The sequence below is a fragment of the Natator depressus genome, chromosome 14, assembly GCF_965152275.1.
Source record: "Natator depressus isolate rNatDep1 chromosome 14, rNatDep2.hap1, whole genome shotgun sequence".
Taxonomy (NCBI): domain Eukaryota; kingdom Metazoa; phylum Chordata; order Testudines; family Cheloniidae; genus Natator; species Natator depressus.
In genome coordinates this window covers 46,937,653-46,965,637 of record NC_134247.1, presented here as the reverse complement: position 1 = coordinate 46,965,637, position 27,985 = coordinate 46,937,653, and the positions used below count along the sequence as shown (strand labels likewise).

At 63.3% G+C, this 27,985-nt stretch overlaps 4 protein-coding genes across 5 annotated transcripts in view; 3 read left to right on the top strand and 1 right to left on the bottom strand.

Moving 5' to 3' along the window:
- The first annotated feature begins 163 nt into the window (after positions 1 to 163).
- SKIC2 (SKI2 subunit of superkiller complex) lies at positions 164 to 18,440 on the top strand. The gene is made up of 29 exons (XM_074970849.1): positions 164 to 191; positions 607 to 728; positions 838 to 947; positions 1,080 to 1,197; positions 1,533 to 1,647; positions 1,729 to 1,803; positions 2,224 to 2,277; positions 3,394 to 3,599; positions 3,865 to 3,999; positions 4,300 to 4,445; positions 4,607 to 4,753; positions 4,933 to 5,017; positions 9,118 to 9,224; positions 9,436 to 9,582; positions 9,733 to 9,832; positions 10,096 to 10,308; positions 13,343 to 13,453; positions 13,551 to 13,662; positions 13,821 to 13,939; positions 14,293 to 14,430; positions 14,516 to 14,653; positions 14,926 to 15,030; positions 15,413 to 15,572; positions 15,713 to 15,839; positions 16,072 to 16,282; positions 16,574 to 16,684; positions 16,997 to 17,215; positions 17,471 to 17,611; positions 17,923 to 18,440. Exons 1-29 carry the CDS (start codon positions 179 to 181, stop codon positions 18,121 to 18,123), a joined length of 3,786 nt encoding a protein of 1,261 aa, XP_074826950.1. The 5' UTR covers positions 164 to 178; the 3' UTR covers positions 18,124 to 18,440.
- Positions 18,441 to 19,743: 1,303 nt separating this feature from the next.
- On the bottom strand, positions 19,744 to 23,358 carry DXO (decapping exoribonuclease). The gene is made up of 7 exons (XM_074970735.1): positions 23,299 to 23,358; positions 22,411 to 22,808; positions 21,504 to 21,733; positions 20,911 to 21,130; positions 20,589 to 20,724; positions 20,232 to 20,326; positions 19,744 to 19,883 (listed from the first exon to the last, which is right to left on the bottom strand). The coding sequence occupies exons 1-7, from the start codon at positions 23,356 to 23,358 to the stop codon at positions 19,757 to 19,759; spliced, it is 1,266 nt and encodes a 421-aa protein (XP_074826836.1). The 3' UTR covers positions 19,744 to 19,756.
- Positions 23,282 to 27,381, top strand: WHR1 (winged helix repair factor 1). 2 transcript variants are annotated; one of them, XM_074970873.1, is made up of 8 exons: positions 23,282 to 23,405; positions 23,726 to 23,832; positions 24,122 to 24,267; positions 25,478 to 25,573; positions 25,689 to 25,828; positions 26,223 to 26,320; positions 26,612 to 26,759; positions 27,132 to 27,381. In XM_074970873.1, the coding sequence occupies exons 2-8, from the start codon at positions 23,730 to 23,732 to the stop codon at positions 27,175 to 27,177; spliced, it is 777 nt and encodes a 258-aa protein (XP_074826974.1). In that variant the 5' UTR covers positions 23,282 to 23,405; positions 23,726 to 23,729; the 3' UTR covers positions 27,178 to 27,381. The 2 variants fall into 2 exon arrangements, with proteins under 2 accessions (XP_074826974.1, XP_074826973.1); XM_074970872.1 differs by lacking the exon at positions 23,282 to 23,405 and adding an exon at positions 23,407 to 23,455.
- Positions 27,382 to 27,650: 269 nt separating this feature from the next.
- Positions 27,651 to 27,985, top strand: part of NEU1 (neuraminidase 1) — a 5,591-nt gene continuing 5,256 nt past the window's right edge. The window contains 1 exon segment of the mRNA XM_074970734.1: positions 27,651 to 27,671. Coding sequence (XP_074826835.1) covers positions 27,651 to 27,671 — 21 coding nt within the window.

Here is a 27,985-nt window from a genome sequence, read left to right as displayed (position 1 = left end):
CAGTGCTGCCTCTTGGCCCGGCTTCCGGCCCGGCTTCCGCCCGCAGTGCTGCCCTCGGCCCGGCTTCCGCCCCGCAGTGCTGCCCGCTGGCCCGGCTTCCGCCCCGCTTCCGCCCCGCAGGGAGATGAGCTGGCGGAGGGGGGAGCGCTTCCGGGGCAGGGGGCGGCCCGCGGCGGAGATGGAGAGGATGAGTGAGAGGGGGAGGGGATATGGGGGGCTGGGCTGGGCTGGAAGGGGAGCGCTTGGGGGGGGGCGCTCGTGGGGGGGAGCACTTGGGGGGTGGGGTGTCGGGGAGGGGAGGACTGGGGGGGGTGTCCCAGACAGCGGGGTGGGGGGGGCACTTGGGGGGCGGGGTGTCCGGGGGGTGGGGGGGAGCACTGGGGGGCGGGGTGTCTGGGAGGGGGGGCGGGAGGGGAGGACTGGGGGGGTGTCGCAGAGAGCAGGGTGGGGGGAGCACTTGGGGGGTGGGGTGTCTGGGGGGGTGGGGGGGAGGACTTGAGGGGCGGGGTGTCCCGAGGGGCGGGGTGGGGGGAGCACTTGGGGGGGGGGTATCTTGAGGCCGAATGTGGAGTCTGACCCCCCCATGTGTCTCCCCCCCCCCCCCAGAGCTGCCCCCCCGGGGGCCCATGGAGCTGCCCCTCTCCATGCTGGAAGTGGGCTGCGCCGGACGCTTCGAACTCCTCACCCACCCGGAGGGGCCCGATGGGGACACGTTCCCCCTCTCCACGGTGAGCCCCCCGGCCCCCCAGCGCCGGCGTGGAGCCAGCGCCCCCTGCTGCCCCCCGTCCCGTGCCCTGCCCGGCCGGTGTTCGAAGTCTCCCTTCTCTCTGCTTCCAGCTGCCCCATGGGCTGCCCCCCTACGCCCTGGACCTGGCCTCGGAGCTGGAGCGGCGCTTCCTGGCCAGCCCCGAATGGCTGCCCCCCCACAGCTTCGAGAGGGCCCACAGGTGAGCAGCACGGGCCGGTGGGGCCCCCGGGGCATCTGTCCCTAGAGGTGGCTGATCCCTTGGATGTGGGGGCGTGTTGGAGGGGGCTGGGGGGTGGGGACTGGTGTTGACTCCGCCCCCTGCCACCCCCAGGGTCTGGCCTCGAGAGAAGGACATCTGGTCGCTGCTGGAGACGGCCCCCACCCCCGTGCACTCCACGCTGCAGACAGAGCGGGACCCCACCACGGGGCAGATCCTGGCCTTCAGAGAGGTGAGCGCGCTGGCCCGGACGCCGGGGCCTGTCCCTTCCCTCCGCAGGGGCTTGGAGCCACCCAGCACCCGAGAGGTGCGGTCCCAGACCCCGGGGTCTGGTCCCTGTGCTGCCCGGGCTTGGGGGCCGTGGTGGTCCCTGGGCGTGCCCACCCTGACGCCGGGATCCTGTCCCCTTGCTCTCAGTGGGGTGGGATCTGTGGAGGCCCCTCGGGATGAGCCTTGTCCTGGACGCCTGGGTCCCCAACCCCCCTCAGCCCCTCCCCCAGGGTCTGGGAGCCGTGCGGCCCCCTGTGGACACGGCCCGCTCTGATCCCCTCCCGCTCTCCGCCCCAGGCGCCGTTGGACAACATGGGGCTGTCGGCCAAGAACTCGCTCTCCTTCCAGCGGGCGCCGGGGCCCCCTGCCCAGGCCCTGCGGGGCAGCAGCACCAACTACCCCTTCTGGCCAGGTACGTGACCCCGCCTGCCCCCCAAGCTGCCCCACCATGCCCTGGGGGCTGCTGGGACTGAGCCTCTCTCTGGCTCCCTAGGCGGGATGGACGAGCCCAGCATGGAGCAGATCAGCGCCAAAGGCCACCTGGAGGAGGACATCGACTTCGAGAGCGGTACTGGGGACCCTGGCGTCCTGCATCCCCCCGCCCCCGCTGTCCGCCAGTTCCCATGTCCCATCCCCACCCCAAAGCCAGCCAGTTCCCATGTCCCTTTCCCTGCCCCCCTGAGCGAGTCAGCCAGTGCCTGCCCTGGGGCCGGATGGGAGCTGGCGCCCCCGAGAGGGGACAGGCCCCGTGTCCCATTCCCCGCCCCCCTGAGACAGCCAGTCCCTGCTGTGGGGCTGGATGGGAGATGGCGCCCCCCAGAGGGCAGAGACCCCATGTCCCATTCCCCATCCCCCTGAGCCAGCCAGTCCCTGCCCTGGGGCCGGATGGGAGCTGGCACCCCTGAGAGGGGACAGGCCCCATTCCCTGCCCCCCTGAGCCAGCTTTCCCTAATGAAATTCTGCCGCCTTTTCCTTCCCCGCTGCCCAGACTTGCTGACGGTGCCGCCGGGCTGGAAGAAGGGGGTGGAGTTCAAGCCACAAGGTACTGACCCTCCGACTGGGGAGGGGGAGCGGGTTGGGGGGACCGGCAGGGCTGCCCCCCGCCCAGGCTGGCTCTTGTCCTTTCCTCCCGGCTCCTGGCCAAGGGGGAGTGTGTGAGCCCAGTGCGGCAGCCGGACAGATGCTGGCCTGTTGGGGCGAAGATGGGTGGGGTCTTGGGGAATGGGGGGAAAGATGGGGGGGGGCAATGGGGCCCAAGCTTTTGGCTGCTGGGCTGTAGCTGGGCAGGTGCTCATTTTGGGGGGGGTCCCCTCTGAGATCCCCTGTCACGGAGTCCCCGGCCGATGCTCTGGACCTGCTCCCTACGAAGCCAGGCAGGACTCTGGGGAAGTCTCCTCTCTGGGAGCAGCCTGTCTGCAGGGCACACAGCTCACCCGGCTCCACCTTCCTGGGTCTGACCCCAGAGCATTCAGCCTCCTCTGCCCCTCCGGGCGCTTCCCACAGCGAGTCCACCCAGGGGGTCCTGGGGGGGCCAGAGGGTCCTGCCCCCCGACTCCGCAGTCAGACAGGACTCTCAGCCAGCCAGTAAAACAGAAGGTTCATTAGACGACAGGGACATGGTCTAACACAGAGCTTGTAGGTGCAGAGAACGGGACCCCTCAGCCAGGTCCATTTTGGGGGGCCGTGAGCCAGACAACCCTGTCTGCCCTTCACTCCATGTCCCCAGCCAGCCCCAAACTGAAACTCTCTCCCGCCCCTCTTCCTCTGGGCTTTGTCCCTTTCCCGGGCCAGGAGGTCACCGGATCCCTTTGTTCTCCAACCCTTTAGCTCCCCCCTTGCAGGGGGGAAGGGTCCAGGCCATCAGTGGCCAGGAAACAGGGTGTCGGCCATTGTCTGTGTCCAGACCCCAGCACACACCTGCCCTCTAGGGCTCTGCAATGATCATACACCCATATCCCACCCCCTAGATACTTAAGAACTGCCTAGGGGAAACTGAGGCACCCCCACACTATTCAGATGAAACATTAAGAACAGTCCCGCTTTGTCACATCCCCCACCCGGGCTGGGGAACCCAGCCCAAGGACCCACGGTGGGTTGGTCCCCTCGAAGCCCCCCCTTCCCCAGCTCTTCACTCCTATATTTGTCCCCCCATCTGCAGTGCTCCAGGCTTCCCCAGGGCTGCTGCCCCTGTCCGGCCTGCTGGGGGCGCTGGACTCCTTCGAGCTGGGCGGCTCCAGTGAGGAGGAGGAGGAGGAGAAGAGGAAGACAAAGGCCAAGGGGCCAGGGGGGAAGGAGGGAGACACCCCCCCGGCCCCCACCCCCGCTATGCAGAGGGCAGACAGCCTAGAGGAGCTGGTGCTGAAGGTGGGGGGGTCGGACCAAGGGGATCTGAGGGGAGGGAAGTTTTCGGGTGCCAGTCAAGGTGCTGAGGGGGGAGGGAATCTGGGGTTGGTGTTCGGGGGGGTCTCAATGAGCAGGGTTCTTGTGGGGGGACTAACAGGGGAGGGGATGCTCTGGGGGGCACTAGGGGGTGGTGTGAAGACAAGAGGAGAGGTAGCGGGCTGTGGGGGAGGGGGAAGGGATTGCCCTGGATGCTGAGCCCTCTAACCAGCCCGTCTGCCCCCCCCAGGAGGTGACCCCTGGGCCTCCGCCGCCCGCCCAGGCTGTGCCTCCACAGCCCCCCAAGGAGCAATGGGCGATTCCCGTCGATATCTCTTCACCTGTGGACGACTTCTACAAACGCATCCCTGACCCAGCCTTCCGGGTGAGCTCCCCGCCCCGGGCAGCGCTGGGGGGCTGTGACCCTGTGTGGGGGGCATCTCCCCGGCTGCCAGTGCTGGGGGACTGTGATCCTGCGGGGGGACACTGTCCTGGCTGTCAGTGCTGGGGTCTGTGGCGGTGGGGCCCCCAGGGGGGCGCTCTCCTGGCTGTCAGTGCTGAGCTGCGGGGGGCCGTGAGGGGAGGGGGGCGCTGTCCCCGGTCCATCGATGCTGGGGGTCTGTCCTGCAGAGGAGGCCCAGCGGGGGGCTCTGTTCCGGCTGACTCAGTTTCCCCACGCTCCCAGTGGCCGTTCGAGCCGGACGTGTTCCAGAAACAGGCCATCCTGCACCTGGAGAAACACGACTCTGTCTTCGTGGCCGCGCACACCTCGGCGGGGAAGACGGTGGTGGCCGAATACGCCATCGCCCTGGCCCAGAAGCACATGACCAGGTGAGAGCGTGCACCCCTGACCCAGATGCAGCCAGCGTTCCCCCAGGGGACAGGCCCCATGCCCCATTTCCTCCGCCCGTGCCGTTCAAACCCCCTCCCCCCGGCCCCCCAGCCAGCCGGCTGCCCCGTCTTTACCCCTTTCGGCCCCATCTCCCCACCAGGACCATCTACACCTCCCCCATCAAGGCTCTGTCCAACCAGAAGTTCCGAGATTTCAAGAACACCTTTGGGGACGTGGGGCTGCTGACGGGAGACGTCCAGCTGCACCCCGATGCCTCCTGCCTCATCATGACCACCGAGATCCTGCGGTGAGGGGTTCCCGGGGCTGGGGGGCGGCTGGGCAGGGGGCTGCGGGTTGGGAGTGAGGGGGGCAGGGGGCCATGGGTCGGGAGTGAGGGGCAGCTGGCCAGAGGGGCGGGAGTGAGGGGCAGGGGCTGTGGGGCTGGCCAGGGGGGCATGGGTCTAGCTGTCTGTCCGTTTGGCTCAGGTCCATGCTGTATAACGGCTCAGACGTGATCCGGGATCTGGAGTGGGTGATCTTTGACGAGGTTCATTACATCAACGATGCAGAGGTGAGTCGGGGGGGCACATCGTGGGCAACATAAGAGCGGCCAGACTGGGTCAGCCCGACGGTCCCTCTAGCCTCGTGTCCTGTCTTCCGAGAGTGGCTAGTGCCAGGTGCCCCAGAGGGAATGAACAGAACAGGGCAGTTATCGAGGGATCCATCCCCTGTCGCCCATTCCCAGTGTCTGGCAAACAGAGGCCGGGGCCACCATCCCTGCCCATCCTGGCTAATAGCCATTGATGGACCCTGATCCTCCATGAACGCACCTAGTTCCTTTTTTAACCCTGTTCTAGTCTTGGCTTTCACAACATCCTCTGGCAAGGAGTTCCACAGGGTGACTGTGCGTTGTGTGAAGAAATACTTCCTTGTGTTTTTAAACCTGCTGCTGATTGATTTCATTGGGGGACCCCTCGTTCTTGTGTTATGAGAAGGGGTAAATAACGCTTCCTGATTCACTTTCTCCACCCAATCAGGATTTTATAGACCTCCCTCATATCTGCCCATGTCGCTGAACGGTCCCAGTCTTATTAATCTCTCCTCACACAGCAGCCGTTCCACACTCCTAATCATTTTTGTTTCTGAAACTTTTCCAATTCCAATATATATTTTTTGAGTTGGGGCGACCCCATTTGCACGCAGTGTTCGGGATGTGGGCGTACCATGGATTTAGAGAGAGGCAACATGGTATTTTCTGTCGTCTTCTCTGTCCCTTTCCTGATGATTCCCAGCATTCTGTTCGCTTTTTTGATACCGCTGCACATTGAGTTGGATCTTTTCAGAGAACTCTCCACACTGACTCCAAGATCTCTTCCTTGAGTGGGAACAGCTAATTCAGACCCCATCATTTTGTATGCATGGTTGGGATGATGATTTCCAACGTGCATTACTTTGGTTTATCAACATTGAATTTCATCTGCCAGTTTGTTGCCCAGGCACCCAGTTTTGAGAGACCCTTTTGTAGCTCTTTGCAGTTTGCCTGGGACTTAACTATCTTGAGTAATTTTGTAAATTTTTCGCAAATTTTTCAACCAGTTTGCCTGGTACTGAAGTCAGGCTTATCTGCTCGTAATTGCTGGGGTCACCTCTGGAGCCCTTTTTAAAAATTGGCGTCACATTAGCTCTCCTCCCATCATCTGGTAGAGAAGCCGATTTAAATGATCGGTTACAAACTACAGTTGTCAGTCCGGCAATTTCACATCTGACTTCCTTCAGAACTCTTGGGTGAATCCCATCTGGTGCTGGTGACATATCAATTTCTTCCAAAACTTCCTCTAATGACACCTCCAATCTGGGACAGTTCCTCAGATCTGTCACCTACAAAGAATGGCTCAGGTTTGGGAATCTCCCTCACATCCTCAGCCTTGAAGACCGATGCAAAGAAATCATTTAGTTTCTCCGCAATGGCCTTGTCGTCCTTGAGTGCTCCTTCCGCACCTCCATCGTTCAGTGGCCCCACTGTTTGGGTAGCCGGCTTCCTGCTTCTGATCTACATAAAAAAAAAATTTGCTTTTAGTTTGAGTCTTTGGCGAGCTGTTCTTCAGATTCTGTTTTGCCTTTCCTAATTATATTTTACACTTCCTTTGCCAGAGTTTATGCTCCTTTCTATTTTCCTCACTAGGATTTAACTTCCACTTTCTAAAGGATGCCGCCTTGCCTTTCACTGCTTCTCTTACTTCGTTGTTCAGCCACGGTGGCACTTTTTTGGTTCTCTTTCTGTGTTTTTTAATTTGGGGTATACATTTAAGTTGAGCCTCTATTACGGTTGTCACGGGGTCACCGGGCGATGCTCAGGAACTGCTCCCTACGAAGCCAGGCAGGACTCTGGGGGAGCCTCCTCTCTCTGAGGCAGCCTGTCTGCAGGGCAAAAAGCTTCCACCTTCCTGGGTCCGACCTTGGAGCATTCAGCATCCTCTGCCTCTCCGTGCGCTTCCCCCAGCGAGTCCACCCAGGCGGGGTCCTGGGAGGGCCAGGGGGCCCCGCACCCCACCTCCGCAGTCGGATGTGACTCTCAGCCAGCGGGGAAAACAGAAGGTTTATTAGTCAACAGGAACACAGCATAGGGCAGAGCTTGTTAGCACAGAAATCAGGGACTTTCAGCCAAGTCTATCTTGGGGAGCCCTGGGCCAGACACCTTGGACTCCCCCCTCCAGCCCCCCCACGCAGACTGACCCAACCTCCGACACCCACCAGTTGCTCCTCCTCCTTCTCTTTCTCACTTCCCGGGTGAAAGATGTCACCTGGTCGCACCCCCCTCCTGGGTCCCAGGTCACACAGGTGCAAACAACTGGGCAGCCTCTCCTGCCCCTGGGCCCCAGCAAAAATCACACACCCAATTCTCGCCCCCGAAGTACTGGTGCAGTGCACAGGGAAACTGAGGCACACAGTATTAGTATAGGCCAGTAAGACTCACATGCAACATAACGAGATGAATAAAACCCCACTTCGTCACGTCTTGTGTCTTTAAAAAGTTTCCATGCAGCTTGCAGGGATTTCACTTTTGGTGCTGTACCTTTTAATTTCTGTTTCACTAACCTTCTCATTTCTGTGTCGTTCCCCTTTCTGAAATTAAATGCTACAGTGCTGGGCCGCTGTGGTGTTTTCCCCGTCACAGGGATGTTAAATGTAATTATACTACGGTCACTATTACCAACCGGTCCAGCTCTGTTCACCTCTCGGACCAGATCCTGCTCTCCACTTAGGACCAAATCAAGAACTGCCTCTCCTCTCATGGCTTCCAGAACCAGCTGCTCCAAGCAGCCGTGATGTAAGGTTATCTCTGCAGGGGCTGTGGGGCTGGCCAGGGCTGACCTGTACCCAGTCAATAGGGGGATAGTTGAAATCCGCCATTATTATTGACGGCAAAGAGTCCCGTGGCACCTTATAGTCTAACAGACGTATCGGAGCATAAGTTTTTATTTTTATAGCCCCTCTAATCTCCCTGAGCATTTCGCAGTCACTTGCACCATCCTGGTCAGGTGGTCAGTTTATCCCTACTGCTATATTAAAGCACGGAATTACTATCCAGAGAGATTCTATGGGACCGTTCGGTTCATTTAAGATTTTTACTTCATTTGATTCTACGCTTTTTCACATCTAGTGCCCCTTCCACACTAGCACGACCTGTTCTGTCCTTCCAATATATTTTATACCCTGGTATTACTGTGTCCCACTGACTATCCTCATTCCACCAAGTTTCTGTGATGCCTATTCTATCAATCTCCTCATTTAATACGAGGCACTCTCGTTCACCCATTTTAGGATTTAGACTTCTGGCATTGGTATAAAAGCACTTTAAAAACTTGTCACTTTTTAGCGGTCTGTCATTACACGATGTAATTGAACGGGGCTCTTTCAGTTGACTGTTTCTCATCAGATCCTACCCGTATTTTATCATCTTTCATCCTCTTCTCTTGACTAGGACATAGAGAATCTCCATTGATGGATCCTCCCCTAAGGGATGTCTCTGTCCGAACCACGTGCTCCTCCGCACCCCTCTGCTTCCCCCCAGCCCTTAATTTAAAAACTGCTCCATGACCGTTTTCATGTTAAGTGCCAGCAATCTGGTGTAGGTGGAGCCTGTCCTTCCTGTACAGGCTCCCCTGTTCCTAATGCATCTGAACCCCTCCTCCCTGCACCATCGTCTCATCCCCGCATGGAGACCCAGCAGCATGGGGCGGTCAGGCAGGGGAGGGGAGAATGGGGGCAATCAAGGGGCTTGGGGTAAGGATCACTGAGGGGCGACTGTGGGGGCAGGACTGGGGTGGGGGGATGAGGGAGGGGTCTCTGGTGGGGCCTATGGCTTGAGCTGACACCCCCCGTGACCCCCCAGCATGGCGTAGTGTAGGGGGAGGGGGGGCATGCTGTACACTGACACCCCTCCGTGCCCCCCCCCCCCCGTGGCGTGGTGTGGTGCGGAAGGAGTGGGGGCAGGCTGTACACTGATTTCCCCCCCCCCCCCCGTTCCATCCCAGCACGGTGTGGTGTAGGGGCAGGGGGGGCATGCTGTACACGGACACCCCCCCACTTCCCCCCGCAGTGCGGCGTGGTGTGGGAGGAGGGGGGGTGCAGGACATACGCTGACACCCCCCCCCCCCGTTTCCCCCCCAGCGCGGTGTGGTGTGGGAGGAGGTGCTGATCATGCTGCCAGAGCACGTGAACATCATCCTGCTCAGCGCCACCGTCCCCAACACGCTGGAGTTCGCCGACTGGATCGGGTGAGCGGGGGTCCATGGGGGGAGCGCTGAGAGCGGTGGGGATAGGGTGGGGGCTGGGGAGGATCTGGGGTGTGGAGGATACAGGGGCTAGGGGGAAGGGGGGTGTATGGTGGGGGGGCTGGGAGGATCTGGGGTGCCAGGGATACGGGGGCTGGGAGGGCTGGGGGGCAGGCGGGAGGGGCCACGGGCGCTGACACCCCCAATCCCGCAGGCGGATCAAGAGGAAGCGGATCTACGTGATCAGCACCCTGCGGCGCCCGGTGCCCCTCGAGCACCATCTCTACACAGGCAACAGCCACAAGACCCAGCACGAGCTCTTCCTGCTCCTCGACGCCCGCGGCACCTTCCTCACCAAGGGGTGAGCCCCCCCGCACCCCCCTGGGCTCAGCCCCCCCCACACCCCCCCCGGGGCCAGGCTGGGCTGGGGGTCTCCCCCCACCCGCTGTCCCCCAGGGCTCCCTGTTCTCTCCTAGGGCCGGGCGTCTCCCCTCACCTGCTGTCCCCACAGGTACTACGCGGCGGTGGAGGCGAAGAAGGAGCGCTCCAGCAAACACGCCCAGACCTTCGGGGCCAAGCAGCCCACGCACATGGGCACCGGGCCGGGCCAGGTCAGCGCCGGGGTCACGGCCACACTGCGGGGGGGGGCAGCTGGGATTGCAGTGGGGCGGGGGGGGAGTTCACTGTGATGTGACAGGCTCCAGGGCGACAGTGGGGTGTGCTGGGAGGTGGGTACGGGGGTGTCCTGGGGACTGGGACAGGCATGGGGGGTGTGCTGTTGGGAGGGGCAGTTCAGGGGGAATATGGGATTGGGGGCAGGGTGGAGATGCGGGGGAGCTCAGGGCCCCCGTGTGACCCCCCTGTCCCCCGCCAGGAGAAGGGCGTGTGGCTCTCGCTGATGGACGCGCTGCGGAAGCGGGACCAGCTGCCCGTGGTGGCCTTCACCTTCTCCCGCGCCCGGTGCGACGACAACGCATCCGCGCTCACCACCCTCGACCTGACCACGAGCGCCGAGAAGAGCCAGGTCCACCTCTTCTTCCAGAAATGCCTCTCCCGCCTCAAGGGCTCCGACCGCCAGCTGCCCCAGGTCAGAGCTGGGAACGGGACAGGAATTGGGGCTGGCACTGGCCCGGCTCCTCGTGGATGGGACAGGAAGTGGGGCCCTTAATAGGGCTGGAAGTGCTACCTACAGAGGTCAAAGGCTGTGGGTGGCCATCTTGGGCATTGGGACAGGCTGGGCTCTCCAGGGATGGGACAGGAAGTGCAGGTTAGAATCATAGAATCATAGAATATCAGGGTTGGAAGGGACCCCAGAAGGTCATCTAGTCCAACCCCCTGCTCGAAGCAGGACCAATTCCCAGTTAAATCATCCCAGCCAGGGCTTTGTCAAGCCTGACCTTAAAAACCTCTAAGGAAGGAGATTCTACCACCTCCCTAGGTAACGCATTCCAGTGTTTCATCACCCTCTTAGTGAAAAAGTTTTTCCTAATATCCAATCTAAACCTCCCCCATTGCAACTTGAGACCATTACTCCTCGTTCTGTCATCTGCTACCATTGAGAACAGTCTAGAGCCATCCTCTTTGGAACCCCCTTTCAGGTAGTTGAAAGCAGCTATCAAATCCCCCCTCATTCTTCTCTTCTGCAGACTAAACAATCCCAGCTCCCTCAGCCTCTCCTCATAAGTCATGTGCTCTAGACCCCTAATCATTTTTGTTGCCCTTCGCTGGACTCTCTCCAATTTATCCACATCCTTCTTGTAGTGTGGGGCCCAAAACTGGACACAGTACTCCAGATGAGGCCTCACCAGTGTCGAATAGAGGGGAACGATCACATCCCTCGATCTGCTGGCTATGCCCCTACTTATACATCTCAAAATGCCATTGGCCTTCTTGGCAACAAGGGCACACTGTTGACTCATATCCAGCTTCTCGTCCACTGTCACCCCTAGGTCCTTTTCCGCAGAACTGCTGCCTAGCCATTCGGTCCCTAGTCTGTAGCGGTGCATTGGATTCTTCCATCCTAAGTGCAGGACCCTGCACTTATCCTTATTGAACCTCATCAGATTTCTTTTGGCCCAATCCTCCAATTTGTCTAGGTCCTTCTGTATCCTATCCCTCCCCTCCAGCGTATCTACCACTCCTCCCAGTTTAGTATCATCTGCAAATTTGCTGAGAGTGCAATCCACACCATCCTCCAGATCATTTATGAAGATATTGAACAAAACCGGCCCCAGGACCGACCCCTGGGGCACTCCACTTGACACCGGCTGCCAACTAGACATGGAGCCATTTATCACTACCCGTTGAGCCCGACAATCTAGCCAGCTTTCTACCCACCTTATAGTGCATTCATCCAGCCCATACTTCTTTAACTTGCTGACAAGAATACTGTGGGAGACCGTGTCAAAAGCTTTGCTAAAGTCAAGAAACAATACATCCACTGCTTTCCCTTCATCCACAGAACCAGTAATCTCATCATAAAAGGCGATTAGATTAGTCAGGCATGACCTTCCCTTGGTGAATCCATGCTGACTGTTCCTGATCACTTTCCTCTCATGTAAGTGCTTCAGGATTGATTCTTTGAGGACCTGCTCCATGATTTTTCCAGGGACTGAGGTGAGGCTGACCGGCCTGTAGTTCCCAGGATCCTCCTTCTTCCTTTTTTTAAAGATTGGCACTACATTAGCCTTTTTCCAGTCATCCGGGACTTCCCCCGTTCGCCACGAGTTTTCAAAGATAATGGCCAAGGGCTCTGCAATCACAGCCGCCAATTCCTTCAGCACTCTCGGATGTAACTCGTCCGGCCCCATGGACTTGTGCACGTCCAGCTTTTCTAAATAGTCCCTAACCACCTCTATCTCCACAGAGGGCTGGCCATCTCTTCCCCATTCTGTGATGCCCAGCGCAGCAGTCTGGGAGCTGACCTTGTTAGTGAAAACAGAGGCAAAAAAAGCATTGAGTACATTAGCTTTTTCCACATCCTCTGTCACTAGGTTGCCTCCCTCATTCAGTAAGGGGCCCACACTTTCCTTGGCTTTCTTCTTGTTGCCAACATACCTGAAGAAACCCTTCTTGTTACTCTTGACATCTCTTGCTAGCTGCAGCTCCAGGTGCGATTTGGCCCTCCTGATTTCATTCCTACATGCCCGAGCAATATTTTTATACTCTTCCCTGGTCATATGTCCAACCTTCCACTTCTTGTAAGCTTCTTTTTTATTCATTCATTAAAGGGAGGCTGGAGAGCTGGCAGTGGACACTGCAAGGCAGGCCCAGGGCTTTGGGCGGGCTCTGCTGTGATGGGACAGGAAGTGGGCACCCTGGCATGGCTGCTGGAGGTTAAAGGGCACGCAGACAGGAAGTCCCGCCCCACAGGGGCTAGGGTTGCTGGGGGTCCGCAAGGTGGCGCTGAAGGACCTGGCAGGTGCCGCCCTATAGGACGCTTCCGGGGCCAGGGGGACAGGAAGTTGTGCCCCGCTGGGGGAAAGGGGGTTGGGAGAAATCTCTCTCTCTGCATAGTGCTTCCGGGTCACTCAACAGGAAGTGACATCAGCTGGGTCCCTTGGTGTGTGTGTTTGACTGGCCCATTGCCCCTCTCTGAGGGAGGGGTCGGAGGGTGCCAGACAGGAAGTCCCGACCCCGGGGAGAACAGGGTTGGCGGGAGGGCATGTGCGGGGGGGCCCCAGCCAGGCCAAAGGGCACTTAGCAGGACGTGACTGGGGGGTGGCGGGAGTGAGGTGAGCACTTCCTGTGCATCGCCCTTTGACCTGGAAGTTGTAGTTGGCCACCCAGGAAACGGGTCCCTGCTGGAAGGGTTTGGCTTGAGCTTGCCACCAGGTCAAAGGGCATCTCACAGAAAGCGGGGTGGGGGAGGGGCAGGAGGTTGGGGTTGGCGTGAGTTGGTCAGGCACTTCCAGGTCAAAGGGCGCCGCACAGGAAGTTGTGTTGGGTGACGCAGGAAGTGGTCGTGCTGGGTTCCCGAGGGGTTGGCGTGAGTGCGGGGCTCCCTCGGGCGCTTCCGGGGCGAAGGGCGCTGGACAGGAAGTCTCCTGGGGCGAGGCAGGAAGCGGGGTCTCCAGCGCGCACCCGGCTTTAATGTGTCCCCCCTCGGGGGGCGGTTTCAGGTGCTGCACATGGTGGACCTGCTGAAGCGGGGCATCGGGGTGCACCACAGCGGGATCCTGCCCATCCTCAAGGAGGTCGTGGAGATGCTCTTCAGCAAGGGGCTGGTCAAGGTGAGAGTGGGTGGGTGGGAGGAGCCAGGGGGCGGTGGGAGGGGCAGGGTTGGGCATGACCACATGTTTTGTGTCCCCGTCTCCCCCACCCACCCAGATCCTCTTCGCCACCGAGACCTTTGCCATGGGGGTGAACATGCCGGCCCGCACCGTGGTCTTCGACTCCATCCGCAAGCATGACGGCTCCAGCTTCCGCGACCTGCTGCCAGGTGGGTGCTGGGGGCCTGCGGTGTGGGGAGCAGGGCGGGGGCAGCAGGGGGCTCTCCCCGGCCACCAGAGCTGGCCCTATTGCCCCAGGGCGGTGCTAGGGGGCAGTGCTGTGGTGGAGCACCAGGGGGCGCTCTCAGGCTCCGTGCGTCCCTTGCAGGCGAGTACATCCAGATGGCGGGCCGGGCCGGGCGCCGGGGGCTGGACACCACGGGGATGGTCATCGTGCTCTGCAAGACCCGCGTGCCCGAGATGGCCGACCTGCACCGCATGATGCTGGTGAGCGATCTGCCCTGGGGTAGGGGTGTCCCCCCCGGGGACTGAGCCTGGCATGGCCCCCCGGGGGCGGAGGAAGGGCCCGGATTGTGTCCTGGGGCCCCCCGACATTCCCTGCACGTGGATACCCCGAGGGACCCCCCCCAACCAGCTACCTACCCTGGGGACATGCGCCCACCCACCTCCTGGCCTGGCCAGCTGCTTGCCCTGACCCCATCCCCAACCACCCGGCGGGCGCCTGTCCCAGGGATACCCCATCCCCGCCCCCTGCGGCCTGGCCACCTGCCCCAGCCGCCACCCCCGGGGAACCCCTCGCCCTCCCAGCCGCCGCTCCCAGCTGCCCCGCTGCCCCCCAGGGGAAGCCGACCCAGCTGCAGTCCCAGTTCCGCCTGACCTACACCATGATCCTGAACCTGCTGCGAGTGGAGGCCCTGCGCGTGGAGGACATGATGAAACGCAGCTTCTCCGAGTTCCCCAGCCGCAAGGACAGCCAGGTGAGGCGGGGAGGGGCGGGCCACCGGGGGGGGGGGGGTGGTTGGGGTGGCCGAGCAGCCACTGAGGCTCTGTCGCCCCCCGCAGGTGCACGAACACACCATCGCCCAGCTGAGCCGCCGGCTGGCCGCCATGGAGGAGGTGGACACGAGTGGGCAGCTCAGCGACCTGCCGGAGTACGGCCAGGCCGTGCAGGAGCTGCAGGAGACGCGCCGCATGATCCAGGTAGGGGCTGCCTGCAGGGGGCGCCCGCCCTGGGGCAGGGACCGGCTGGCTCAGGGGGGCGGGGCATGGGGCCTGTCAGGGGCGCCGGCTCCCCTCTGGCCCCAGGGCAGGGACTGGATGGCTCGGGGAATGGGGCCGGGGGCCTGTCCCCTCTGGGCAGGGCCGGGCTGTGGGGGCAGGCCGCCTGGGGAATGGGGGGGCAGGCTGGCTGGGTGGAGGGGCGGGGAATAGGGCACGGGGGCGCAGGGTAACCCTCTCCTCCCTGGCTGCAGAGGCGGGTGGCAGAGTCGGCCAGCGGGCTGAAGGCTCTGGCCCCGGGTCGAGTGGTGATAGTCAATAACCCGGCTCACCGGAACGCCCTGGGGGTGATCTTACAGGTGAGGGGCGCTAGGGGGCGCTGTGCTGCAGGGAGGGGATGGGGGGATGGACATGCTTCCTTTTCCTGCCCCAAACCCCTTCACAGCGTTGTGTTCTGCTGTTCCCGCACTGGGTGCGCCCCACCCCAGAGGGGCCGCATCACGGTGCCAGGGGGTCCCCAGGTAACCACCCCCTACCCCAGAGGGGTTGCGTCTTGGCGCCAGGTCGGGGGGTCCTGCAGGTAACCAGCTGCTCATGCCCCATCCCAGAGGGGCTGGCTCTTGGCTCCGGGGGGTCCCTAGGTAACCAGTTCTCCCCACCACCACCCCAGAGGGGCCACCTCTCTGTGCCAGGCCGGAGGGTCCCCAGGTAACCGACCCCCCCCCCATCTCCCCTTTACAGGTCTCCTCAGACACGGCCAACCGGATGTTCACCACCCTGGTGCTGTGTGAGAAGACCCCTGAGGGGGGGACCCCAGGAGGGGACACAGGAGGGGGCAGCCCCACCCCAGAGGTTCCCTTCCCTGACGACCTGCTGCTCAACAAGCTCTTCCTGCCGGAAGGTAGGGGGCTGGGAGCCAGGACGCCTGGGTTCTCTCCCCGGCTCTGGGAGGGGAGTGGGGTCTGGTGGGTTAGAGCCGGGGGGCTGGGAGCCCGGACGCCTGGGTCCTCTGCCCCGCTCTGGCTAGCGTCTTTCCCCCAGGGCCCTGCGGCCACGCCGTGGAGCAGCTGGGCCCCTGCGACCTGGCGGCGATCACGGGCAAGACGCTGCGGGTGAACGCCGAGCGCATCCTGGAGGATGTCAAAAAGAGACAGATGCCGCGGTTCAGGTCAGGGGGTCCCGGGACTGGGGCGCGGGGGGGATCCCATCTCCCTGTGGGTCAGGAGTGGGGCGGGGGTCTCCAGGTGAGGGGAAATGGGCTCCCCTGGCTGGGGAGGGGACTCCATATTCTCCTGGTGGGGTTGGGGGTCCCAGGTGCCGGTTCAGGGGGGCGCTGGCGATTTTGGACGTGGGAAGTGTGGGGCAGGCTGGGGGGCCAGGGCTGATGTGTGCTGTTGCAGGAGCGACCCCCCCGGCCCCTCGGCCGTGCAGGCGGCCCAGGAGCTGCTACGGCTGGCGGAGGGGGGCGCCAGGGGGCTGCCCTGCCTGGACCCGGTGGGCACGCTGCAGCTGAAGGAGCTGGCCGTGGCGGAGGGCGCCATGCGGCTCCGGCGCCTGGAGGAGGCGCTGCCCGGCTTCCAGTGCGTCCAGAGCCCCCGCTTCCCCCAGCAGGTGAGTGGGGCTGGGGCCAGCGGGGTGGGGGGACTCCACCAACCACCCGACCCCCGAGGACCTGCAGCTCGCTGAGCACGGGGGAGTTTGGGGGGGCCACTCACTCACTCACTCACTCCCTCTCTCTCTCTCACATGGCTGGCTGAGCGCAGGGCGGATGGGGGAATTGGGGCCAGTCTCACCCTCCCGTCCCCCCTAGTACCTGCAGCTGGCCAAGTGGGGGGGGGGGGGGATGTGGGGGGTATGGGGGGGGGAATTGGGGCCAGTCTCACCCCCCCCCGTCCCCCCCAGTACCTGCGGCTGGCCGAGCGGCTGCGGCTGCGGGCGGAGCTGGAACACCTGCGCTTCCTGCTGTCGGACCAGTCCCTGCTGCTGCTGCCGGAGTATCAGCAACGCGTGGAGGTGAGCCCCGCCCCACACCCCTGCCCCACAGCCACAGCACTGCCCCCGAGTCCCATAACGTGTGGAGGTGAGCCCTACCCCACTGCTACGGCCCTGCCCCACAGCACCAGCAAGCGTGGAGGTGAGCCCCGCCCCATGGCCCTGCCCCACAGCCCCCAGAGTTCCAGCAATAGGTGGAGGTGAGCCCTGCCCCACAGCGTTGCCCCAGAGCCCCCACAGTACCAGCACCATGTGGTGAGCCCTAGTCCCAGCGCTGCGTGGCGGTGAGCCCTGCCCACAGCCCCACCCCAGAGCCCGTCGTTCCCCCCCCAGGTGCTGCGGGCGCTGCGCTACGTGGACGCGGGGGGCGCGGTGCAGCTGGCCGGACGCGTGGCCTGCGAGATCAGTAACCACGAGCTGCTGCTGACGGAGCTGGTGTTCGACAACCTGCTGACGGAGCTGCGGCCGGAGGAGAGTGTGGCCCTGCTCAGCTGCCTGGTCTGCCAGACCAAGGGCCAGGCCGAGCCCCAGGTGCCCAGCGTGCTCCGCAAGGTGAGCCCGGACGCCTGGGTTCTCTGCCCGGCTCTGGGGGCCAGGCCGCCCGGGTTCTGCCCCCGTGTGGGGGCTGGTGGGGAGAGGCTGGGAGCCAGGACTCCTGGGTTCTCTGCCTGGCTCTGGGGGCTGGGGCTGTGGACCTCCTGGGTTCTATCCTGGGACTGAGGGGGGGAAGGGGCTGGGAGCCCGGACTCCTGGGTTCTCTGCCCAGGATGGGGAGCCGGGCCCCTCACTGCTGGCTCTCCCCGGCAGGGCATGGAGCGGATCCGGGCGGTGGCTGAGCGCATTGCCCTGCTGCAGCGGGAGTGCGGCCTGCGGGAGTCGGTGGAGGATTTCGTGGCGCAGTACAACTTCGGCCTGGTGGAGGTGGTGTACGAGTGGGCCCGCGGCATGGTGAGCGGCCAGCACCCCGGGGGGGCCCCCCAAAGTCCCACACCCCCCCAGCCAGCCAGGCCCCCACCCCCAAGCGGGAGAGGAAGCCCAGGCCATGTGTCCGACACCCCCCCCCCCCCCAGCCAGCCAGCCAGCCCCCTGCCCCCGGACAGGAGGGGAACCCCAGGCCCCGTGTCCCATGCCCCCAGACAGGAGAGGAAGCCCAGGCCCCGTGTCCCACGCCCCCACAGCCAGGCCCCACCCCCAGACAGGAGGGGGAACCCCAGCCAGCCAGCCAGCCAGGCCCACGTCCCACGCCCTCTCTCCCCCAGCCCTTCGCCGAGATCGCCCGGCTGACGGAGGTGCAGGAGGGGATCATCGTGCGCTGCATCCAGCGGCTGGACGAGACCTGCCGGGACGTACGCAATGCGGCCCGGGTCATCGGGGAGCCCACGCTGCACGCCAAGATGGAGCAGGCCTCCAACCTGATCAAGAGAGACATCGTCTTCGCTGCCAGCCTCTACACCCAGTGACCCCGCCGTGACCTCCGACCTCTGCCTTTAACCTCTGTGAGGTCAGCATCTCCTGCTCTCTGACCCTTCACCCCCAGGGCAAGGCAAGAGCGTGTGGACTGGGATTGCAGGGATCAGCCTTTGCCCTGTGACCTTTCACCTCTAGCCATGGCATCTGCCCTTTCACCCCAGCTGGTAGGCCAGGGCAGGGGGGCCGCTAGCTGTGATCTTTCACCCCATGGCAGCTGGAGGTTGGAGTCTAACCTTTGCCCTGCAGCTCAGGGGTCAGTGGGGGGCAGCAGCCCTGACCCCTCCCCCCAGCTCCCCTAGTGGCTGACCAGATGGGGAGCTGGGGGGAGGGCGGGGGTGGAGAGACAGGAATTTGGTGCCCCTAGCAGGGGCCTCTGTGTCCAACCTGTTAATAAATCTGTCTGCAGCAGCTGCCGTGTGGGGGCTTGATTGGGGAGTGGGTGAACCCCCGCAGCGCTATGGGGGGGTAGCTTCCCTGTAGGGGTCAGTGCCCCCCATGCCCCAGCCTCATGTCCCAGCTGCTCCTCTGGGGCATTGGGGGGGGGCCCTGTTCTGGGAGCATCTGATACCACCCCCTGCCCCCCCACCCCAGCCAGGAGGAACCCAGGAGTCCTGTGCCCACCATGCTGAGGGTCTTCCTGCTGTAGTTTGGTATTCAGAGAGACAAACCCCTTTTCTCCCCCTCCTCTGCCCAGAGCAGGTGGGCTGATCCATGCCCCTCCTTCCCCTCCTCTGCCCAGAGCAGGGGGGCTGATCCATACCCCTTCTTCCCCCCCCCCCCCCCCCCCAAGCAGGTAGGCTGGTCTATCATCCTCCCTCCCTCCCCCCCCCATCCAGAGCAGGTGGGCTGGTCCAAATGTGGCTCCACCTCTGCTTGTGTCAGTAACTGGTTCGGTCCATGAATACTCCACCAGGGGGGAGCAGAGTTCCCTTGGCGATGGAATGTCCCATTGCAAGAGGGGAGCAGAATGCTCATGTGACCGTGGAAGGAGGGAGCAGCTTTGAGATGGACTGTTCCATTACAGCTGGGGGGGCCCTCTACAGCCCCCCACCCCCCAGGCCCTGCACAGCCAGGTGAGCCCCTCCTGCCCCCAGCCCAGGGGTCACTCCCACCCCAGCTGTGGTAGGAGCAGCTCTCTCCCTTCCCAAGGGGGCGGGGCTCTCCCAAAGGAGGGTGGAGCCTGTAGCTCCACCCCCAGTAACCTGACCCTAGGAGTTGCCAGGGTCAGAGGTCAGGCTGTCCCAGCAGGTGCTCAGGGCTGGGGGCCCCCTGGCAGCTTGTGAGGGGGCAAGTTCCCCCTGTTACCCCCAGCTGCCAAGTCATGACCTCCCTGGGTGCCCCACAGGGGGCAAAGGTCACACTCCTCCCCTTCACCTTTCAGGTGGGGGTTACGACCTTTTCCTGCTGCTTGTGGGCAGCCAATCCTGCCCTTCACCTGTGTCACTTGAAGGTCGTACCCTGACCTTTCACCCTTTCCTGAGAGGGGGTCATGACCTTCCACACACCCCCTGGGGGCCAGATGCCCCCGGAAAAATGGACATGGCAGGCACACGGCCCTGACCCTCACACATGGTTTATTAGTGCCCCGCCCCACATCCCTCCCCCCCCCCCCCTTGCAGCGACTCAGTCCGGACTCTTTCCTCCACTCATGGTCTCCACGTACCAGGCCGGAAGGAAGATGTGCTCCGACCCCCGGTGCTGGGTGTAGGACACAGGACTGCCGGGCTCCCAGGCAAAGAGGTGCACGAGTCTGGGGAGAGAAGGTGGGGGGGGTGATAGCGGGGGGGCCTGGACCCTGGGTTCTCTCTCTGCCTCAGGGAAGGGAGTGGGGTCTAGTGGTTAGAGCAGGGGGGACCGGGAGCCAGGACTCCTGGGTTTGAATCCAAGCTCTGGGAAGGGAATGGGGTGTAGGCCAGGGGTTCTCAACCCTTTTCTTTGAGGGCCGCGCCCCCCCCCCCCCCCTGCTATGAGTCTAACACCAGTCATGCTTCGCCGACCCTTGACACCTGCTTGTGGCCCCCCGGTTGAGAAGCCCAGGTCGAGGGGGGAGCGCACAGGGGCGCTGGGAGTCGGGGCTCCCACGTTCTCTTCTACTCACTGGGGATCATCCTCCGTCACCACCTTCTTGAGGAAGGCCAGGAAAGCCTCGCAGAAGTTCATGCACACGGCCGGCTTCCAGCAGCCTCGGTCGCCCTGTTGGGGGGGCAGGGGGGAAGGGACCAGCTTCAAATCACTGCTGGGGGGTGGGGGCGCGAGGGTCTAGCACAGGAGGGAGGCAGGGCTGGCCGGGGACTGGAGGGGCCCATGGTGGGAGAGAAATGGGGAGCACGGAGGTCAGAGGGATCGCAGGGGCTAAGGGGCCCAGTGACAGATGATGGGGGCCTACAGCAGTTGGAGGGGTAGTGGGGGGCTGGAGAGGATGCAGGGGCAGGGCCGGCCTGGGGGGGCAGCTCACCCGGATCAGCTGGAAGATCTTCATGGTCTCGAAGGTCTCCAGGGCGGCCACAGAGCCATCGGGGGCACGGAAGCCGGCCACAATGCGGGAGACGCCAGGCAGGAAGGACTGCGCCCACCACTTGATCAGCTTGTACCTGGGGACAGGGAGGAGGGTCAGCCTGGGTCAGTAGCACCCTCCCCCCCACCCATGCAGGAAATACAGGGCTGAGAACCCCCAGCCGGCCTGGCCACACAGGGAACGTATGCCCAGGGCTGCGCTAGGCTGGGGGTGTTCCTTGGGGTGGAGCTGGGGGGGTACCGGGGGGGGGGGTTTTTCTCACCTGTAAAAGCTCCTGCGTTGAGCAGGGCTGTGCAGCTCCTTGCATGTCTTGAGCTCCACGTAGCAGGCAGGGGGCTCGGGCCAGGCTCCGCGGGGGTCGGCGCAGTCCACCTCCCCAGCGAAGAGCAGTGAGTGGGAGCCCAGCCGTGTGCGCACCACCGTGCAGAATGCCTCGTTGGTGTTCACCACCCCCGTGGGGTCTGGGCTCCCATCCGGGGTGTCTGGGGGGACAGGCACAGGGTGTCTGGGTTCTCTCCCCAGCTCTGGGAGGGAAGGGGGAGCTAGTGCTTAGAGCAGGGGGGAGCTGGGAAACAGGATGCCTGGGTTCTCTCCCCAGCCCTGGGAGGGGTGTGCAGGTCAGTGGTTAGAGCTAGGAGCCAGGACGCCTGGGTTCTCCCCCAGCGCGGAGACAGGAGGTGGGGCTAGTGGGTTAGAGCCTGGGGGACTGGGACCCAGGACGCCTGGGTCCTCTCCCCAGCTCTGGGAGTGGAGGGGGGCACTAGTGGTTAGAGCAGGGGGGAGCTGGGAACTAGGATGCCTGGGTTCTCTCTCTCAGTAGGGGACGGGAAGCCAGGACTCCTGGGTTCTATTTACCCGCACACATGTAGCGCTCGAACTTGTAGCCCATGTAGGCCAGCTCCTGCAGCATGTCGGAGCGCTGCTCCCGCTGCTGCCGGGCCACCGGCGTCTCCACTTCGCTCACGTACAGCGTGCCCCGGAAGAGGCTGACGGCCAGCAGCCAGCCCTCCTGGCTCTCGTAGGGCGTCGTCAGTACCTTGGTAAGGTGCCCCCGCCAGGTCACGAAATCTGCGTTCACGGGGCGCCTTGGGGGGGACACAAGGGGGTGGCATCGCCACATACAAAATCGGTAGGTTTCAGAGTTACCCGTTCTCTGGTGAGCTGAAAGCGGCCATCTGAGCCCTACGGTATCAGGCTCTCGGCAGACTCAGGTATTCAGACCGGCACCCCCGCCCCGTGCTCCTGAACCCCCAGAGCCTGTGTGCGGGGAGGGGGATCTGGTGGGGAGTGGAGGGGGGAGGACCCCGATGGACCCCAGCCGGGGACTCCCTCTGTGCTGACCCCTCCCTGCCCAGCCAAGCCAAGCCCATGATGGACCCCAGCTGTGCTGACCCCTCTATGCTGACACCTCCTCCTCCTCCAGCCAAGCCAGAACGGTGGGGCAGCCCACACCAGTCTATGCAGGAAGGGGGGGGGGGTCTACCTGCCTGCCCCCAGGCCCCCATCTCCCTCTGTTCATACGCTGGCTTCACAGTGACCCCTCCTGCCTGGGAGGACCCCATTAAGCCACAGCACCCCCTGCTGGTTCTACCCATAAGACATAGTGCCCCCTGCCAAGCTGGAGGACCCCACTCACTCCAGAGCTCCCCCAGATCAGCAGTGGCCACCGGCAGTTCCGCCTGGAGGACTCACCCCCGAGGTCAGCGGGGAGCCCCCCAGCGGCCCCTGCTGGCCCGGGGCTCTCGGCCTGCCCCTCGCTCACCCGGCGGCGTCGCCCTGGGCCCGCAGCCGGTCCCGGTTCCCGGCCACCCACTGCAGGAGGTGCTCCAGCCCCTCGCGCCGGCCCTCGTCCCGCCGCACGTAGAGGTCACGGTAGCCGTGCCGCAGGTCGAAGGCGGGCTCGGGGCGCTCGGCGCGGGGCGGGGCGAAGTAGCGCAGCTGGCGGGCGTCGGGGTGGTAGCAGCGCTGGGCGTCCAGGGAGAAGCGTCCCTCCTCGGCCGGCCGCCGGTAGAAGGGGAAGGGCCCGTCGTAGAGGGCCGGCTCCGTGGGCAGGGTGGGGGGGGCCCAGCGGCCGCGCTTGGGGGAGCCCCCCGGCTCCGCGGGGGCCTTGGCGGCTCCGCTGCTGCGCTTGGCCGGGCGGGCGCCGGGCTCCATGGCAGCCTGGAACAGCGAGAGGGAGGTGAGAACGGGGAGCTCGGCTGAGAGACACCCCCTCCCCCACTAGCCGCCCCCTCCCCCGCCAGCCTCCCCCGCCAGCCTCCCCGGGGGGGCCCCCTCCCCCGCCAGCCCCCACTCCCCCCCCTGCGGGCCCCCTCCCCCGCCGGCCGCCCCCTCCCCCCCTGGGGCCCCCTAGCCCCCGCCAGTCCCCACTCCCCACGGGGCCCCCTCCCCCACCGCCAGCCCCCACTCCCCGGGGGGTACTTCCCCCCACACACTCCCCGGGGGGGGCCCCTCCCCAGCCCCCTAGGGGGCATTTCCGCTGCAGGCCCCGCCCCAGCCCTGGCAGCCCCCGACCCCCCCAATCTCCCCCCGGCCGCCCCCCCCGGGACCCCTCCCACCCTCTGACCTTTCACCCCGAAGCCCGATCACTTTCCCGCCCGTCCCTCTCCGGTGACCTTTGACCCCCCTCACCCTTGGGCTTCCGCCGTACGTCATCGGGGAGCGACGGGGGCGGGGAGCTGGGCCCGGTGGGCTCGCGTCGTGACGTCATTGGACCGCGCCCGGAAGAGGCGCTTGGATCCCGGAGCCTCGCGCAGAGTCAGTGAGGAGGGGGTGCTGACGTCATCACTCGGGGACGGGGCTGGCTGGTCGGGAGGGGGGACCTGGCGAGAGGGGGGAGGGGGGGTCTGGCTGGGAGTCGGGGGGGACCGGCTATGGGGGGGGATGAGGAGGAGGAGGAGGAGGAGGAGGAGGGGAGGGGGGGTCTGGCGGGGAGTCGGGGGGGTCCGGCTGAGGGGGGAGGGGGATCTGGAGGAGGGGAGGGTGGGAACTGGCTGGGGGGATCTGGCTGGGGGGGTGACTGGGATGGACGCCCACCGGGGGGGCTCCCGCTGTGCTGACCCCTCGCCCCCCCCCAGGCCCATGGAGCGCCGCCGCCAGCTGATCTCCGACACCCTGAAGGCCAAGAAGCGGCGCCTGCAGCCGGGACCCGACCCCGGGGACGCGGGAGAGCCGGACAGACCGGGTAACGGGGGCGGGGCGCCAGGACGCCTGGGTTCTCCCCCGGCTCTGCGCGGGGAGTGGGGGCTGGAGGGTCAGAACGGGGGGGAGGGGCGCCAGGACGCCTGGGTTCTCCCCCGGCTCTGGGCGGGGAGTGGGGGCTGGAGGGTCAGAACGGGGGGGAGGGGCGCCAGGACGCCTGGGTTCTCCCCCGGCTCTGGGCGGGGAGTGGGGGCTGGAGGGTCAGAGTGGGGGGGAGGGGCGCCAGGACGCCTGGGTTCTCTCCCGGCTGACCCTGTGCTGTTGGTTGGCAGAGGGCTCCGGGGCGGTGGAGTCGGCCCTCCGGTATCTCGCCTCCCTCTTCCCTCGCCAGCTGTTCGAGGACACGCTGCCCCCCCTCGTCCTGAAGCACCAGCTCTACAGCCTGGTGAGGGATCGCACGGCCGTGGACAGGCAGCTGGTAAGAGCCCCCCACCCCATCCCCCCCCCATCAGACCCAGGGGCCCCTTCAGCCCAGGCTGCCCCCCTGTGACGGGTTGGGTCACAGAAACCCCCTTGAACCGGCCACCTGGTGTGCTGGGACTACCTCTGAGCCCGTTTTCCCTGACAGCTTGGGACTCCAGAACCCCTCCTTGTTGAGCCAGACACACCAGCTGCTAGAAACGTCTGAACCACGTCCTCAAAAGCTGCAGACTTAACTGAAAACAGCTTAACAAGTGCTCCTGTCTCCAGCTCCCAATGGGGTCCAAACCCCAAATAAATCCGTTTTACTCTGTATAAAGCTTATACAGGGTAAACTCATAAATTGTCCACCCTCTGTAACACTGATAGAGAGAGATGCCCAGTGGTTTGCTCCCCCAGGGATTAATACTAGCTCTGGGTTAATTAATAAGTAAAAAGTGATTTATTAAAAACAAAAAGTCAGATTTAAGTGGTTTCAAGTAATAGACAGAACAAAGTCAATTACCAAGCAAAATCAAATAAAACACCCAAGTCTAAGCCTAATACAGTAGGAAACTACATGCAAGTAAATCTCATCCCCACACATTTTCCAAGAAGCTTCTTTCACAGACTAGACTCCTTTCCAGTCTGGGCCCATCCTTTCCCCTGGGACAGTCCTTGTTCCAGCTCAGGTGGTAGCTAGGGGATTTTTCATGACTGCAACCCCCTTTGTTCTGTTCCACTCCCTTATATAACTTTGGCACAAGGCGGGAATCTTTTGTCTCTTTGGGTCCCCACCCTCCTTCTAGATGGAAAAGCCCCACGTTAAAGATGGATTCCAGTACCAGGTGACATGGTCCCATGGCTTGGGAGACCCCAAGCCTTCATTCTTCCTGGCCTGACTCACAGGAAGGCTTGCAAGTAAACAGAGCCATCTACAGATAATTGTCCTAGTTAAGGGGAGCCATCAAGATTCCAACCACCATTAATGGCCCACGCTGCATAATTACATTAGGACCTCAGCGTTATGTTTCATATTTTTAGTTTCAGATACAAGAACGATACATTCATACAAATAGGATGAATACATGCAGAAGACCATAACCTTTGCATGGCATATGTATCATAAAGCATATTCCAGTTATGTCATATTTATATTGATAAGCATATTTCTATAAAGCATTATGGGGTGCAATGTCACACCCCCCGTTAACTGTCTCCCCCTGCAGAGCCGGCTGAAGGATGAGGGGCTGATCCGGCTCTTCCAGCTCGGATTTGACTCGGACGTTTTTGGGGTGGCATTCACGCAGGACTACACGGCCAAGGTGGGTCTCTGTCCCCCCAGCAGGGCTGCCGAGGCCCCCGGCAGTGGAAGGGGGGTCCCCACAGCCCCTGGGGGTGCTGGCTGGTGGTGACAGGCCCCCCCCCATCTCCGCCCAGGTGCTGCAGTCCGTGGCGGGGAAGGAGCACGTCGGGACGGTGCGCCAGTTCTTGGAGACAGCGCTCGCCACCTGTCCTGAACTCAGCTACGACAATGGCCGCATGCAGAGGGACTTCGGCTTCCGGGACCCGGACATCACGTGGGTGGCTGGGAGCGTGGGAACGGGCAGGGCCCACGCGGCCTTCCTGGGCCCCGTTGCAGCCACGTTCCCCTTCCCCTCCTCACCCTTGCGCCCGCTTGGTGTTCTAGGCTGCTTTCCCCACCCCAGACGGGCCGCATCTCTGTGCATAACCTGCATAACCATCCCCGCATCCCATCCCAGAGGGGCAGTGCCCGGCGCCAGGCGAGGGGTCCCTGGGTAACCAGCCCCAGTGCCCCACCCCAGAGGGGCTGTGTCTCAGCGCCAGGCCAGGAGTCTCCATATAAGCAACCTTTGCCCCACCCCAGAGGGGCCGCAACCCGGCGCCAGGCGAAGGGTCTCTGGAGCGAAGGACACTGAGGTGACAGGTCTCTTCTCCTGTCCCCTCTCCCAGGCAGCTGGTAAATGCCGGGGTCCTGACCGTCCGTGACGCTGGCAGCTGGTGGCTAGCCGTGCCTGGAGCCGGGCGCTTCGTTAAATGCTTCATCAAAGGTTTGTGTGAGACACGCCCGCCCCCTCAAGCCAGCCCCCGCCCTGGAGCCGGGTCAGAGCCGGCGCCCCTTAGGGGGAAAAGGCTGACTGGGAGGGATAGCTCAGTGGTTTGAGCACTGGCTTGCTAAACCCAGGGTTGTGTGTTCAATCCTTGAGGGGGCCATTTAGGGATCTGGGGCAAAAATTGGGGATGGGTCCTGCTTTGAGCAGGGGGTTGGACTAGTTGACCTCCCGAGGTCCTGATATTCTATGATTCTATGACTGAGTCCTCTCTCTCTCCCCCGGGCCCAGGACGCAAGGCCGTGCTGGGGATGATCCAGAAGGCCAAGTACAAGGAGATTTTGCTGTCGGATCTGCAGGGCCGCCGGGCTCCCAGTGCCGTGAAACTGGGGCTCCCCTATCACATCCATGACCTCATCGGGGCCCAGCTAGTCGACTGGTACGACCCGTCCCGTACCCCACCCCGAACCAGGGAGAGAACCCAGGAGTCCTGGCTCCCAGCCCCCTGCTCTAACCCACCAGCTCCCACTCCCCTCCCAGAGCTGGGGAGAGAACCCAGGGGTCCTGGCTCCAAGCCCCCCCCCCGCTCTAACCACCAGGCCCCACTTCCCTCTAGGGTGACCAGATTTTCCGTTTTTATAGGACAGTCCTGTTTTGGGGGACATTTTTTATATAGGCGCCTATTACCCCCCACAGTTGCTATCTGGTCACCCTACTCCCTCCCAGACCTGGGAGGGAACCCAGGAGTCCTGCTCCATCCCTGTTGTCCAGCGACTGAGCTAAGCTAACAGCCTCTCTCTGATTCTCCCAGCATCCCCAGCACTTCCGGGACCCTGCTGCGATTGGCCGACTCCTGACCCCGCAACCTGAGGAGCTCCGGGAGATCTGTGCCAAGGACTGACTGACGCTGGGGGGCGGAGGGGGCTCACCTTGGCTCCCTGCCGTGGGGACTGGGGTTTCCCATCATGCAGCGGGGCTCAGCCGCTCTGCGCCCCTGCAGAGGGACTGTGGGTCTAGGCGGTTTAATTTATTTTGTGGATCAATGTTTGCACTTGGGGGACGGGGGGGAAGGATCCGGGCCTGGCCCGTGGGACTTGGGGGGGAGAGACAGGGAGATTTGAGCCACACCCTGGCTGCGGCTCAGCGGAAGGGCTGTGGAGGGTAATAAATGGGGGTTTCTCTGCTCCCCCCAGCCTCTTGGGGTCCCTGTTTTCCTGCGGCGCATCCCTCCCCATCCTGGGCTGTGCAGGGGGCCGAGGAGCAGGCCCCCAGCGGTCAGAAATGGATGGTTTGTGAAGGAGGGTGGGGGAGCCAGGGCCAGGTGAGGGGTATGGTGCCCCCTAGTCTTGGGGTAGGGAATTGCAGCAGCAGAGACCCCTGTACTGAATCAAGCCTCTCCCCTCCCAGAGCCGGGGAGAGAACCCAGGAGTCCTGGCTCCCAGCCCCCCTGCTCTAACCACCAGCCCCCGCTCCCCTCCCAGAGCTGGGAAGTTTTGGTGGGCGCTTTCCCTTTAAGGGAGGGGAGATGGGCGGGGCCAGAGCTCAGTCATGTGACCTGCTGTGAGGCTGTATCCAGGAGGTCTCCTCAGGCAATCACGTGCTCCGGCCTTGAGTCATGTGACCCCCCCCCCCCCCCACAGTGTAACCAGCGGCGCAGGCGGGCGG

What these genes read in the sequence shown, in the direction of transcription:
- DXO (XM_074970735.1), bottom strand. Translation starts at nt 23,358, where the DNA reads ATGACGTCACGACGCGAGCCCACCGGGCCCAGCTCCCCGCCCCCGTCG. An exon ending in GCCCAGGGCGACGCCGCCGG is followed by an intron (nt 21,734 to 22,410) that starts GTGAGCGAGGGG and finishes GTCCCCCCCAAG; the next exon opens with GCGCCCCGTGAACGCAGATT. An exon ending in GTGACGGAGGATGATCCCCA is followed by an intron (nt 19,884 to 20,231) that starts GTGAGTAGAAGA and finishes TTCTCTCCCCAG; the next exon opens with ACTCGTGCACCTCTTTGCCT.
- SKIC2 (XM_074970849.1), top strand. An exon ending in ATTACATCAACGATGCAGAG is followed by an intron (nt 5,018 to 9,117) that starts GTGAGTCGGGGG and finishes TTTCCCCCCCAG; the next exon opens with CGCGGTGTGGTGTGGGAGGA. An exon ending in ACGAGTGGGCCCGCGGCATG is followed by an intron (nt 17,612 to 17,922) that starts GTGAGCGGCCAG and finishes TCTCTCCCCCAG; the next exon opens with CCCTTCGCCGAGATCGCCCG.
- WHR1 (XM_074970873.1), top strand. Translation starts at nt 23,730, where the DNA reads ATGGAGCGCCGCCGCCAGCTGATCTCCGACACCCTGAAGGCCAAGAAG. An exon ending in GGGAGAGCCGGACAGACCGG is followed by an intron (nt 23,833 to 24,121) that starts GTAACGGGGGCG and finishes GTTGGTTGGCAG; the next exon opens with AGGGCTCCGGGGCGGTGGAG. An exon ending in CGTTAAATGCTTCATCAAAG is followed by an intron (nt 26,321 to 26,611) that starts GTTTGTGTGAGA and finishes CCCCGGGCCCAG; the next exon opens with GACGCAAGGCCGTGCTGGGG.